The sequence below is a fragment of the Haemaphysalis longicornis genome, unplaced genomic scaffold, assembly GCF_048455015.1.
Source record: "Haemaphysalis longicornis isolate Haplotype H1 unplaced genomic scaffold, Haemaphysalis longicornis Haplotype H1 scaffold_3, whole genome shotgun sequence".
NCBI lineage: Eukaryota > Metazoa > Arthropoda > Arachnida > Ixodida > Ixodidae > Haemaphysalis > Haemaphysalis longicornis.
The window spans coordinates 230634009-230648673 of NW_027526335.1; the positions used below are offsets into that span (position 1 = coordinate 230634009).

Sequence of the window (14665 nt, forward strand, 5' to 3'; positions counted from 1 at the left end):
AGCGTTTCCCACCGAACTGGGTCCCTGCCGCAGCGCCTGCTGACCCGCAGCCTGGGCGTGCGGGGAGAGGTGCGCAAGACTCGCGACCTGTTCCTGGTGGGCCAGACGCGGGTGCACGTGGACTCCGTCGATGGACTCGGAGACTTCATGGAACTCGAGGTGGGTGCCATGGAGGGCCGTGGAATCCTCAGAGCGAAGCAGTTGACAGGGAAGTCTCTGGCAGATGCGTTTAATCAATACTTTGTAGGTGTTTCACACCCTGCTACTGTGAAGAATGACGTTGAAAATATTGCGCATAACAGCAGCTCTATTTTCCTGAAACCAGTTAATGAGGCTTAAGTAGTCAATATAATTAATAAATTAAAAACCAGTACGGCTAAAGACATCGGTGGCTTCCAAATTAAACCCATAAAGTACACCTCCGATTTGCTCGCACCTATGCTTACCCACATTTTTAACCTGTGTTTGTGTCAGGCTGTTTTCCCACGTAAAATGTAAGTAGCCCGTGTAGCCTTACACAAAAAAGGAAACAAAAACGACGTGGCCAATTACCGTCCCGTGTCTATACTGCCGGTCATGTCAAAAGTGCTAGAAAAAGTTATTTTACATCGTCTTGCAGATTTTGAAGAGAAACACAGTCACACAGTCTCTTATACCTGTGACACACGGCAAGTCTAGATCTCCTTTAAATTAAACCCCTTTCGCCACGCCAAAAGACATTTTGTGGAAAGGAGTGGCGCTCCTGACACACAGCAACCCCCGATCTCCTTTACGTAGTTGCTGTAACTGACACACCAAAAAAGTGGCGCTAGCAGTTCTGTGGAAAAAGCATGCGCGATAACAAAAATGAAGTGCGGCTAATAGACCTTCTTTATTATTTTAGATAGGAACTGTGCGTTTTATTCTTGTTGAGAAAGAATAAATGGGTAATTTCACATATTTGTATTAAACAGCAACGATGGAGTGCTTTTTAGCCTATGTTCCGTGCCTAATCTGGCAACAGTGGGAAGATGTTTACAGAAATACATTACGATTGGGCTTGTTTGGTGCAATTTATTTCATTGCAGTTTTAACAATTTACGAAAGTATTATGAAATCGCATTTGGTCTCACTAAGTTCTGGGAAGCTTATGATTTGCAAGCGCCTGCTTACGCTGCTGCGCCGCTAGCTGCTCCTTTTCGTGCGGGAAAGGAGATAGGTGAACACCCCTTACGGGAAATGCCCGTTTCGGTGAAGGAGATTCTCCTTTGTCGTGTGTCACCGAGGCGAACGCCGTTTCGGTAGCAGTCCTTCTCTGCAAAGGCCTTTTAGGCGCCCGTGTGTCAGGGGTATTAAACTGCTCACAGTTTGGCTTCCGCAAAGGAAGTAGTACGGAGTTCGCATTGCTCAAACAAAAAGAGTCAATTTTGGCCGCGCTTGAAGAAGGAGAGGTGGTTCTTGGGCTGTTTATTGATTACTCTAAGGCTTTCGATCACATAAATCACGAAATTCTAATGAAAAAGCTTGACCGTTATGGTTTTCGAGGGAATGCCGTGCGCCTAATTAGGTCTTATCTGGAACACCGCAAACAAATAGTTCATATCGACGACTGTTTTTCCAATCTACTGCCTTTATCTTCTGGTGTACCACAGGGGAGCACCTTGGGACCATTTCTTTTTAATGTCTATAATAATGGCGTGGTCAGCATTAGCCCTAGCGCTGAATTTATTATTTATGCTGATGACACCAGCATATTTTTACGAGGAAATTCAGCGGACGAATTAGTTGGCGAAGCAACTTTTGTATTAGAAAATCTAAATAGCTGGAGTGAGAAAAACCACCTTAAAAAAAAACACGAGCAAAACCAAAATTGTAATATTCAGAAGTAAAAATAAGAAGGTTACATTAACGCAACAAATACTTCTGAATTCGACCCCGGTTCATATTGTACCCAACATTAAATCACCAGGAGTGGTCTTCCAGGGAAACCTATCTTGGAACGAGCACATCGACACAATATCAAGTAAGTTATGTCAAACAGTGGGGCTAGCTTACCGGAATCGCCTGATTCTTCCGAAACATATAATGGTATTAATTTACAGCTCTTTATTTTCCTCAAGAATAAACTATTGCCATCTAGTTTGGGCATCCACTGGTCAAGCAAACATACAAAAAATGTATTAGATGCCACGCATCTCATTCACCCGCCTTGTCCCTCCATCCGGCGTCGGCGTCGTTGTTGTCGGCGTCCGCCTCTCCCCCATTCTCCTCGCCGCGCCAGCTTCGCTCTCCGCCGCTCACCCCCTCTCCTCTCCGATAGCGAACACTATCTCGCGAGGAGAATTGGATTGGATTCGATTGGATTGGATTGGATTCGATTGGATTAAAGTGGATTGTGTTGCGTCATAACCGCGGCAGACGCACTGGCGCCGGCGCGTCCCCTCACCGTTATGCGCGCTATAAAACGCGGTGCCTGCGTCGCTCCGCTCCATCGTTCCAGCGCCGTTCCTCCGCTGTCCAACGCTGCAACGTGAGCCCCCTATGCGTCGCATCTACACAGGGGTTCCCGCGAGGGGAGGTGGGAGTTTTAAATGCAGAGAATTTCAGTAACTCACGATGTCACCCGCGTTGTCCCGTCGTAGTCCCCACCGTCGTTGTCCGCACCCCTCCCCCTACACTATATAAAAGAAAATACTATCCGGCGCCAGGTTTCGATCCCTCGACCCTGCGGGCGGAACGCAATGTACTGCGCCACAAAGCCGACACAGAATGGGACGCTACGAACGCGCCTTATATCGTTGACTCATTCAAATTACTGCTGACGAGCGCTCTCTCGTCAGCAGTTGCCACAAGTGCAAAAACATTAACGTAACGCAAACTACTTAACGTCGTGCGCCCCCGGAAATGCTCTGCATTTGATCGTGCCCCTCGCGAGGGGGGGATGTTTCACTGCGTCGCCATGCGAACAGTTTGCCACGCTTTAGTTTCAGTTCTTTCTTTGCTGGGGTGCCGACGAGCGGCGCCACCTCCTCGCACTTCGCCGCGGGAGAATCCGCGGCGGGGGCGAGAGATGGCGCTGGCGTCTCCGCGGCCGCGTCTGCGGCCTCCGCGGGCACCGGCGCCGGCGCGGGGTCATCGCCCTTCTTTAAAAGTTTAGTTCGCACGCCACGCAGGAACATTTACATGCGCATCCGGGATGCTCGTGAATTTTTTTGTCCTGTCGACGATTTTCAAGCCTCAGACATCAGCTCCTTGAGGTGCCGCTTCATCGCCTGGGGTTGGCATTATCAGTGCCGGCTCTTTTATCATTTGGGGCTTCATAAACTGGATATGGCCGCCGGGATGTTTGTTCTGCTCTTCTGCGCTTCATAGAAAATTCCAAAAGATTCACAACCTAATTCGTATCTTATTCTGATACCTCACCAGAGCCCTCCAAAAGAATCCATTTCCGTTTTTCCCTACAAAAAAGGTTTCTACGTGCTGTAGAGACATGCCTTCACATTATCACACCTGCCCGTTGTTTGAAAAGTACAGTCTAGTGCCTTTTGAGAAGATGTACAACTTTAGGTTAACGAAAGCCTATAAACATGAAATAAAGAGGAAACATGTATTCTTGACTGAACTTGCCAACCTTAAAATAAATTCTCAGCCTTATAAAACGCGAAACTGCGATATTTGGAACGTTAAAACTTGTAGAACAACATATAGGCGACATATGCTAGGAAACAGGCTTCCGAGGCTACTCAACGCTTTACACGAACTTAACTTTCAGCTGGAAAGCAACACTTTCAATGCAATACGTACCTTTCTTGCAAATAATTACATTGACACAATATAATAGCTCGCGCATATATATATATATATATGTGTGTGTGTGTGTGTGTGTGTGTGTGTGTGTGTGTGTGTGTGTGTGTGTGTGTGTGTGTGTGTGTGTGTGTGTGTGTGTGTGTGTGTGTGTGTGTGTGTGTGTGTGTGTGTGTGTGTGTGTGTGTGTGTGTGTGTGTGTGTGTGTGTGTGTGTGTGTGTTTGTGTGTGTGTGTGTCAGCTATAGTGAATATGTCGGTGTACGCTAGGCATGGCGATTTATAACCAGCTTTCCTTTCCTTTCCTTTTATTTCCTTTCGGTCATGTATTGAATGATTTGTGTAATTACATATGTATAGCGTACTCTATATATATTATAGAGTAATGTAAATCTGTATGCATGTATTATGAAGGTAATCTATATGTATTGAGTGATTTAGTACATCCGTCGGTGTACATTTTCTTTTGTATATGGTTTGTACGCAAGGCATGACTATTTATATTGGGCTCGCATTTTCCTTCGGGTCCTGTATTGAGTGATTTATCTGTGCAGTACACATTTTTTTCTTTCTTTTTGTTCTTTTCCTTCTCTTGTTGTTGTTATTGTTGTTGTGTTCGTCAGTTTTTTTTACATTGGTTTAATGGCGCAAGGGATGCCATATTTCTACGCGGCTTATTATTTTTTTTTTTGTACTGTAGAACGCTGTTGCACGCTGGTGCCAAAACGGGGGCCCGCAGCTCCGTCAAGCTGTCCTTGAGATGGCTTTTTCTGCCGGCCTCCGACATTGTGTACTATGTACATGATGTCGACAAAGTTCATTGTTCATTACCTGACCTACCACCTCTACCTGGTGACACCCGGTAGAGGTGGTAGGGGGGGACAGTTGAACAGAATAATGGCAGCCTCTTGTGAAGTCGATCCTTCGCGTTATTGGTGCAACGTTATGTGGTCGCAAAAGTAAAGGACGAACAACCAAGGTGTCTAACAAGTGGAAAGAGCTGCAGTTTGCAATGAATTCGGCAAGTCTGAAAGAATCGGGAAAACTTAAGTTAACTTTTTTTTTTTTAGGGGGGGGGGGCGGAGGAAGGGAGAGGGAGGAACCGACATTTTGATTTTAATAAGCGACAAACCTACATTTGGGAAAATCTCGGGGACTCGACTGGCTGGGACGGAAATATTCGTACAAATCGAAATTCATAGAATGAAAGCCGAGCTAACGAGCACAAATACCCAAATACAATGCATATCATTCCCCTGCTTGCACCTGCGGAAGTCGGTTGCCCGTTTCATGCCTTATTCGCTACCTTAAGTTCTCCTTAAAGCTTAGAAAAGGCGCACCGATCCTGTTACCCGCACAATAAATCCTCTTGGCTGTGCGGAGATAAGCTTTCTTGACGTATAGCGACTACCGACCACGCGCGGCGGATCTTGGCACGCGCCCGCACCCGTTCTGACAGCAAGCCACGTGCTTTTGGCGGCAGGGAAGGCGCAGGGAGGTCAGCAGGACTGTTCACTGACTGTACGCGCTTTTTTGGCGCCGTGATCGCTCGCAACATGGCGTTTCCATCGCGGTCGTGTAACCGCGGATCGTGTCAACTAGCGAACGGACCGCAGCTGCGTTTTTTAAAGACGATAGTCTTTCTTGGGCTACTTAAACCCAGAAATTTTGGTCTGTCTGTATGTCTGTCTGTCCGTCTGTCTGTCTGTAACTCGATTCAGCCACCCGGCCAAAGCAAAACAATGCCTGCACAATAGTCTTATATAGTCACAGCTAAATCTACCCGTCTATGTCCAGTGTAATGTTCATACTTGTCAACATTGTTGAAGAAGAGCAAGACATTACGCAAATATGAGACAACAAATCAATACAGAAGTGATATTTGCAGTGTTCCTTTATAAAAAAAATCAAACATGCTTGACTTTTGCGAAATTAAATACTTCATCAACTGCAGAAAAAGAATTCACTCCGCCGTCGCCTGCTGTCGCCCGCGCCACTATAGCTTCTGGCGCCATTTTAAGAAATCAACCGGCAACAGTTACGAAAGGTTCCACTAGGTAGGTTCCACGTTCTGCTTGCAACGCACGTGGAGTAGGGAAACGCGGTTCTATAATCGTTGAAGTAGGGCGCCTGGATTCACGTGCGTCTTCGCCGTACGGCAGCGTTCGCATCGAGACACCGGGTTTGGAGCAGTGGAACCCGGGAAATTTAAAATGATTTAAGCAAACCTTTGTCGTCTTTACCTTGGGAGGAGCGCGACACAAGAGGAACAACAGAGAAGTGAGCGGGAATGTGAAGGGAGGCATTTACTTCGCAAAAGCCGATAAAGACTATCGTCTTTTGACGGCATTTGCAACGAGAGGAGCAGATACGCGGCCAATTTTTTTAACAGCGGATCTGTAGTGTGGCGCGTAACGTGTTTTCAAAAACACCAATAATATGCCGAGCGCTCTTAAGCGCGTGCCTCGCAGAGACCGCCGCAGTGGCTGTAGCAAAAAAAAAAAGAAACTGGCGGAAACCCTGAGGAGCGCTTCGCGTTGCCTAGCAACCAACAACGCCACAGCTGGCGCAACACTTTCTCCGCGGAACCTGGACGCGACTCCAGGAGCGCCTAAAATGCAGGAACCTTAGGAGCGCCGTGTATGCGTCGTGCACGTACGCGCCGCCGCGGTGCCCCAGCTGTCGTCAAGCGCTACCGCGCATGTAATGCTTGGCATGAGGAACACCGCGGGTGCATATGACGATGACCACTACTATCACAGTGCAAAGCGACGACGGAACATGCAAATAAAGGATTAAAAACTTGTAAAAATGCGTGGTGATGTGTCCTTCAGTGCCCACGTAGAAAGAAATCGTGCAGCTTCGCTATGGTTCAAGCCTTGCGCGACTTAGTGCAAGCTTCGACAGTTTTTTTTTTTTCTGTCTATAGCAGGAACAAAGTTCGTTCTTTGAGGGTTAACAGTTTTTCTTACCCCGTGAAAAAGTGGCAGAAAGAGCTACGCAATCTTCCCGGAATGCATGCGACTTCAGAACCACCGGAATGACGTCGCGGAAAAATTCGTCGTTTTCAAACGACAATTGAGTATAGGATGTATTCATTGGCGTGGAATGCATGCAGGCAACCATGTGAGTACGCCGCCATATCCCTGGCCAAGCGCCTGTTGCTAAGGCGACGCTGTGCGCATGGTCCCCAGATCAGGCACCCCTCTTCTCCGTGCCTTCATAGCGGCCAGACAGGCCGCGGGCCGTGACGTGACCTCGTGTTTCCGTGCAAGGTGTGTGCGAGTGGTTCGATAGTCAGTTGTACCGCGATAGCGTTGGTTACGCAAAAAGTCACGGTTCCGCTCATTAGTGTGACAACCTTATCTGAATTCAACCCCAGCCTCCACGCACACCTACGAGCGAATGCGAGTCGGTCGTGGCACAAAGGTTGCAACGTGAACGCAGTGGTCCGTTTGACAGCAGTAACTGCATCATTTCCAACTGTTGCCCACTCAACGAAAAGTAATAACTCGACGCCAACTACCGTTGAGCGCAGCACAGTGCGGTCTACCTATCACCAGACGCGTGTGAAGTCGCCGCCGCAGATGAGCTCATCGCCAGTCGCCGCGCTCTAATGTCAGGGGTAAGTTGGTTTGCTGAGTGTGAAGCATTCAGCGCTCGAGAAAGCCAGCGCTATATCGGCGTGCGCGTGAAACATTTCTCCAAAGAAATTATTCGGTTTTTAAAGCAAAGCTTTTTACCTCTACCCTCCAAGGGTTCTTTCGCGACCGTTGGTGTCACCAGAAAACTCCTGCGAACAAATAAAAGAATTTACTGGCACCGCCGGGAATGGAACCTGGAACTAACAGACTAACAAAGCGAGAGCCCGTTGTCTTACCGATTTAGCTACGAGCCCACGCGAAGACGGGGAAGACAGGTGGTGCACTCACCAAGCACATTTACGGGTTTACCCCCTGCGTTCTCGCTGAAAGCCAGTTGAAAGCGGCACGCGACCACTCACGCCCGTCTAGCGGCCCTGTACGCACCTTGCTCATTTGTTAAGAGATACAAAAATAAATGGAACCTCACACCAATGCATGGCATTTCACTTCTAATACGCCAGTGTTCTAAAGCCTGTGGCCTTTAGTGTTCACGTAAAAAATCACAGCTCCTTGTCGTCCGCCCGCACGCTAAACCAAGGAATACATTCAAATACTCCTCGATGGCCAGGCCATCACTCCAAGCCCCAGCATCACGATCCTGGGCCTACATCTCGAGGGTAACACCAAGAGTGACGTCTCCTTGCAGCGCTTAAAAACAGCATTAGTCAAATCATACACATGATCAGGCGAGTTGCCACCAAGAAGCGAGGCCTAAATGAATCTGGTACCTTTCGATTAATTGAAGATTTTGTCCTCTCGAGAGTCCCTTACGTCAATCCCCTGTCTCCTTCTCGACAAGGAAGACATAGAGATGCTTTATATATTGATTAGAAAAGCGGTTGAGCAGGCCATGAGTGCGTGAGTGCATGAGTGCGTCCACACAGGCTGGTTAGCAGAGCTGATAGAAGGCCATCTTTCTAACCAGAACGTCCGACACAGAACTGCGATGGGTAACCGGGTGCTTAACCAGATTGGCTGGGAAGCCCAGAATGTCACTCCGCTTGACATACTCCCAGACTCTTAGTGACTAAAACTAAAGATGCTCCCTTTGCTTAGAAATATGAACCCCTCACATGACGAGGGTCACCGAAAAGCACGGGCTCAAGCGCTAAACACCACCCTCGGTGGGTATCATGCAGTTATCTACACAGACGCCTTCAAACATCGAGGGCAGCAATACGCCATCATCGTTGCTACCTCCAGAACCAACCTCCTCGCGAGTACCTCGCTTCGTACCCAAGAAAATACGGCAGCAAAAGAGGCAGCCATCACCTTGGCTCTCATTCACCCAGGGGTTCGGAGGGTAGTCACCGATTCCCAGCAAGCCTACTGGAATTACCAGTCGGGTTGGGTGTCCTGACCTGCACTGCGCGTTCTAAAAAACCACTCCCCAAACGGTTCCATGCAGCTCATCTGGACACCCCCTCACGCTTCAATGGCGGGCAACAAATACGCCCACCCAACAAGCCTGCGCTTTTACCTCCCGTGCTATGGAGCTGCACGAGGACAGTCACCCGCTTGTCACGTTCAGGGAGATAACCCAGCATTATCGCCTTCTGAGACAGACCGTACCTTCGCCTTACCCTGATCTTTCCAGAGAACAACAAACTACCCTACGGCTCATACAATCCGGGCTCCTTGCCACAGCCTACGCGTCTTCCCTTAATGTATCCGAATCGCTACTGCGCTGAATGTAAATTTTGCTCAGAAGTAGGAATACTCTGCTCCGTAATCGGGGTGTGCGACCTTAGCCCTGAACACCCTCCTCTCTTTCCGTCAACTACCCAACAAGAGCAATGGGAGATGCTGCTGTCCAGTCCCTCTCTACCTACCCAGCTTCAGCGGGTGGACAGAACACAGGCCGTGCGGACTGCATATGGACCCCGCAGAAGAAGGAATCACTTCCCAGGGCTGCACTCTGGGCCGTTCAGAAATCTGAACACAAGTATTTCTTCCTCCTCCTCCTTCTCTGCCGCAAATCTCGTCGCCTCCGTCCGCGGCGCAGAGACGGAGAAGACAGATCGTCTAACACCGGGTTGGAGCTTACTTTGATTTTATAAAAAAAAGTTTTCACTCTTGTGCTACACCAATACACTCAACCAAACACCGTTCATGCATCATGCATTGATTTAACCTTACCAAGAATATCTCTTTGAAGCAATAAATGGTTTGGTTAAGTGCATTTCACTTCTCTCTGGTTTTACTATTTGTAGAACGATGTCAGTGAATTTAAGTGACGTCGCATGGGTAATCGTTATGGGTGCAGTTTACAGCTTTGCTTTCCAACCACATTCCCGGGGTGGATTGGCGCGATTTTTTTTGTACTCAACCACGTATTACAGGGCACTTATTATACATAAAGTCGCGGATAAGGTGCCGGTGCGCTTGCGTCGACATCCGCGGCGGCAGCCAACTGCAGCGTCGGACTGATGCACGCCGTTCGCAGCCGCGGTTTCATCCTTCGGTGATGCGAAGTGCTCGAGGGCAGGTAGAGCGCCACCACATAATGTGAGTGCGATTAATAATATATCCGTTGAGGCAACTACCGATAATCGGGTTGAAACGCAGCAGACGATGGACGCTGGTGTTTTTTTTTTTGTTTTTTTTTTTTTGCTGCGAGACGCGGGCGCAAAGCGCATGCGCTGGCACAGTGGCCGCCGACATGGCGTTTTTCAGCGTTGCCAAGCGGAGAAATCACCCGCTAAACTTTTCAATGAATACCACCTGTACTTCTGAGTTAGTGAGTGCAACCAAGCTTGCTAAAATTATCGTTGCATTATAATGGTCGTACTGTAATGCAGGAAATGTGCATTACAGCTCTTTTACAGCCTCTGCCCTGATCCGAAGCTTCCAGCCGATGAATGGCAAGCTCGTGAAAATCTCTATTGACAAATGGCTCAAATAAGTCATGTCTTGATTTGATGCCAGGTCGTTTTAGTAAGCGGATTCGTTGGCCTCAGGCATCGGGGCACCCCGTGCAGTTTAACGTCCGATGCGGAATCGGTTCTGCAGATGGCAAAAAGAAACCAGGCAGCACTAGAACGAACCAGGAAACCAGGCAGAAACCAGCAGCACCAGAAAAGAGCCAGGCAGCACTAGAACGCAGCACAATGAGACGGCGGTTACTGTGATTCCCTGTATGTGTGCATGTATCAAATATCGCACAGTGAGAGTTGTACCTCCTGGGCCCACAAAAATTGCCTCTGTTTGAGAGTAAACACAACAGAAAGAACCCCGCAAGGCATGCAAGCTGTTTTGTGAGCTGCGTTGAAGGCGTCGTCTTCTTCGGTGCCGTTGTCTTGCGGGGGAAATTGTGCAATCCAAACAGGGAGATGCCTAAATTAAAGTTTAAAGACCCACTATGACGCACAGAATGGGATTTCTGGCCCCCTAGGACTCCACTGTAGGGATTGCGACTGCGCCCCAATCCGTCCCTAAGCCCATTAATGCCGGAATTATGAAATAGGCCACAAAAAATTCTTTTTTTGTGTGTTTCGGCTTGAAACAGACACCGTGATTACATACTACAGTTGTATTGTCTGGGATGCAACTTAATCGCTGACTTTTAGGTTTGTCGCGAATCCGCGACAACCGGCACTTAAGCCAATATCTGGAATGCAACTTTATCGCCTAGTTGGTCTTTATCGCCTACTTGGGCCATCCCTTTGTTTGGGTTTTTTTTTTGCGTTGCAAAAAGATTGGCCTGCTGGACGATGTGATCCAGTAAGCTGTCATCAAAAAAACTCTGAAATATTCAATAGGTGCTCGCACAGTGTCATTTTCAGGAAGAGTGGTATTCCAGGATGGTATTTCCCGCTGTACTTGACAGTCTGTTTTTTTTTTCTACTTCACTGTCTGTTTTGCAAAGGCAGTTGGCAAAGGCACGACGTCACCGTTTTCATCTTCACTGCTTTGACGGAGGCTCTCCCAAGGGCGCAGCTCGTGCTTGTGCATGAGGATCGTAGTCAACATCGTTGTCATCGCTGTCACTAAGTCAGCTATCGTCACTGTTATCCTCAGGTGGCAGGCGTGTGCGAAGCACTTTTCTTCCATACAACGATCCGACATCCATCCTCTGCCATAAAATAAAAAAACCGTCATACCTGCAATCACCGCAAACTGCCTAAATGGCCCAGTGTCGCGAATTCGCGACATACCACGAAAGCAAGAAGCATGCAACAAGAAACGAATTTTTAGACAATGTAACACCTCATGGGCGGTCTCCTAAATGCATGCAAATAGAAAAAAAATTGGTAGGCCTTGTACTCATTATGGTTAGGCAGAAAACGACGAAGAAGAAGTGAGAGCTGTCGCACGTGGCGCGCGCAGTCAACCGATGGACATACTGGGTTTAATTTTCAACACCTTATACCAGATGGTGCTACATGTCTGGAGCGCAACCACCACCTCTTTGCCGCAAACACATCACAGCCGCCGCTGAAGGCAGGAAAGGTTTCGCGAGTTGGTTGGACAGCTTCATTCAGTATGTCGCGAATTCGGGAGAACCGGCATTAAAGGAGAACCGGCACAAAGGCTACAGTGAAAAGCTAAATCAATCAATCAATCAGGCTTATTTACGCGACTGGAACAGCCAAAGGCCCGAGTGCTGGAGCACGAATAGTTACATAAAAACAAAATACAAGAACCGTATTGCAAGAAACGAACAAGCGACAAGACACGCACAAATTGAAGTAGTGAAGATGACATAAGTAAAACACAGGTGGAGTGAAAGGTGGGCACAGGTAAAAAAGAAGAAAAAGAGGCTTTGTGGCTCTGCTTGTTGTAAAGACCGCACAACAAGCAGAACAACAAGTTTGACAGTAATACGACAAAAACAACGGCAAGAGTATAGAGACAAATGATGAGACGAACAACTCACAGGAAACAGTTTCAAAAGTAGGCAACTATCAGTTGGCTGAAACCACGGAGCAAGAATTTCTTCTTCGGAGCAAGAGATACTTCTTTCTCCGTGGGTAAAGCAGAACCGCGGAGAAACTAATAATAATAATAACAATAATAATCATGCGAGAAATCATGGAGACCGCGAGAATGAAACGCATAAAAGAAAATAGTAGCATGCCCTCTATCACCCCCTCCCAAAAAAGGGATCCGTTTTTTGGCCCTGGGATAATTCAGCACGTGCTTGTGGCGCAGCACGGTGGTGCAGTGTAGCGATAGTTCGGAAAAAATGTAGCAATCCTGTCAGTAGTGTTTTCCTTGTATTTGTTTTTACTGTCAACGCATGTATTTTGGGAAATGAATTCCGGTGTAAGCCAGGGCCGCCAGCCTGTCGCCTTGGATGGCACGGGAATTCACGATAAACTTACGCACGATAAACCTTCACGATAAACTATCGCGTATTGCTGAGCATTTGGTCAGCAATATGCGGTAGTTTATCGTGAAAGTTGTCATGTGTACTCAACTGCTCATGCGCAATGGTCATGGGATGCTTATTCAGGCCATATATGTGACGTGTTCGGAGTAAAGGTTTCTTTGTGAGAATGCGTTGGTCTCCGTGTTCCCCTTTTTGGGTTGTGTCTGTTTTCCCTCGTAAGTTCAAATCAACTGCATCACCTTTCCGTTTTATTTCACATTAGGGAGCTGTGGTGATTCTCTCTGATGCAACCGGATGTCGGTATACCCTCGCACGCAGGTGGTCCTGGATGAGACGCAGAGCACGGAAGAAGGCCAGGCCATAGCCGACAAGCTTTGCGAGCAGCTGGGTGTGGACAGGCAGGGCCTCATCTCCGGCTCGTACATCGACATGCTGCCAAACCAGACTGTGTGGGAATAAAGCTTGGGCGGTGGAATGCTGTCGTCTTGGCGTGTAGGCTACAATTCCATCACGCGTGGGTGCACGTGGGTAATGTGATGGTGGTTCGCGACGAAGTATATCCATTCACGAGAGCTTCGTATAGGAGATGACTGCCCTTGGAGCACTGTTGGTTTTCCCGTGCGTCGTGCCAGCTCCACAACGGCAGGCCGTTGAAGACCAAATGGTGGTGCCTGAGAGTCTTGCAGGTAACGGGAGAGCACGTTGGAAATCGCAAGGCCTGAACCGAGTGGGTGTAAAAGGTGGGAGGGGAGCCAAGAAAACGTGCGAGTGCAGGATTTTGAGAGGAATCTTGTGGAATCTGCTGCAAGTGCCAGCGGTCATTTCAATGTTTTAATGTATCATAAATACACAGCGAGGTATGAGTCTTCGATGCTGCAAACGTATATGCGCAGAACGTCCCTTTGTTTGATACTGCACTAAATTGTTTTTTCAAGGCGAAGCTTTATATGCCCAGGCGAAAGGAAAGTCCGGTGGTCCCGTATACAGAAAACACCTCCGGCGCAAACCCATAGGCGTTCACGAAAAAAAAAAACGGATTGGAGAGCAGTTAAAGGTAAGAGGAGAGAGTTTGGCAGGGCATTATAAATGGCTCTCGTCTATGGACACATAAGCGGAACGTTGCATCGGAGGGAGCGAACGGGCAGCGTCAACATGGCAATGGCAAACACCTTCCGCACGTTACTTCGAAAGGGGCAGATCACGCGTCATACATAAAACACCGGGCGCACGTTACAGCTTCGCTGGTTAACCATCTGCGCAAAGTGCATGGCCGCATTTTTTAAATTTTTCTTTAAGCTCCCAAACTTTTCCCTAGCTTCCCCAAAATAGCTTTCTTCCAGATGTCGAGGGATGCAAACCCGCCAATATTCTTGCTGCGTGATATCCAGGTTTAAGCCTGTGACGTTGCTCTAAATTCCATTTTATTCAAAATGACGTGATGTTTGACGGCATGCATTAACACTGCTCATAAAGCTTCACCAAGACCGCGACACGATCATCAAAGTGGAATCGATGTACAGTGCCGCGCGTAGCTGTTAAAACACTGAATATAGAAAAACAGCGCTAAAACGGGACAAACGAACGTGACAAGACTGGGCGCTGACAAACAACAACGAGTTTTATTTCGCCGTGGCGGAATATATACCCTCGGAAAACACAAAAAGAAAGAAAGGGAGACAAACATTCAACGAATACACAAGGCGCATGTGCGAAAATAACATTAATTGATCAAGATAACTAAGTTCTTCTAACAATTCAATGGATGCCTTACTGACAGATGAATCACCCCGCTTGTGGATGACATGTGCTTCGTAGATTTCTCTGGCACTTTTTCCTTTATACTTTCTTAGCACACGTGTCTGCTCGAAAAGAGGGGTACATTTACGATCCGCACAGTGAAGAGC

At 47.9% G+C, this 14665-nt stretch overlaps 1 protein-coding gene across 2 annotated transcripts in view; it reads left to right on the top strand.

Moving 5' to 3' along the window:
* LOC144173745 (uncharacterized) overlaps positions 1-13242 on the top strand; it is a 95686-nt gene extending 82444 nt beyond the window's left edge. For both annotated transcript variants that reach the window (XM_077702032.1, XM_077702033.1), the window contains exons 4-5: positions 34-159; positions 13080-13242. In XM_077702032.1, the coding sequence (XP_077558158.1) occupies positions 34-159; positions 13080-13220 (267 nt within the window). In that variant the 3' untranslated portion in view covers positions 13221-13242. The remainder of the gene's footprint in view (positions 1-33; positions 160-13079) is intronic.
* Positions 13243-14665: the final 1423 nt, after the last annotated feature.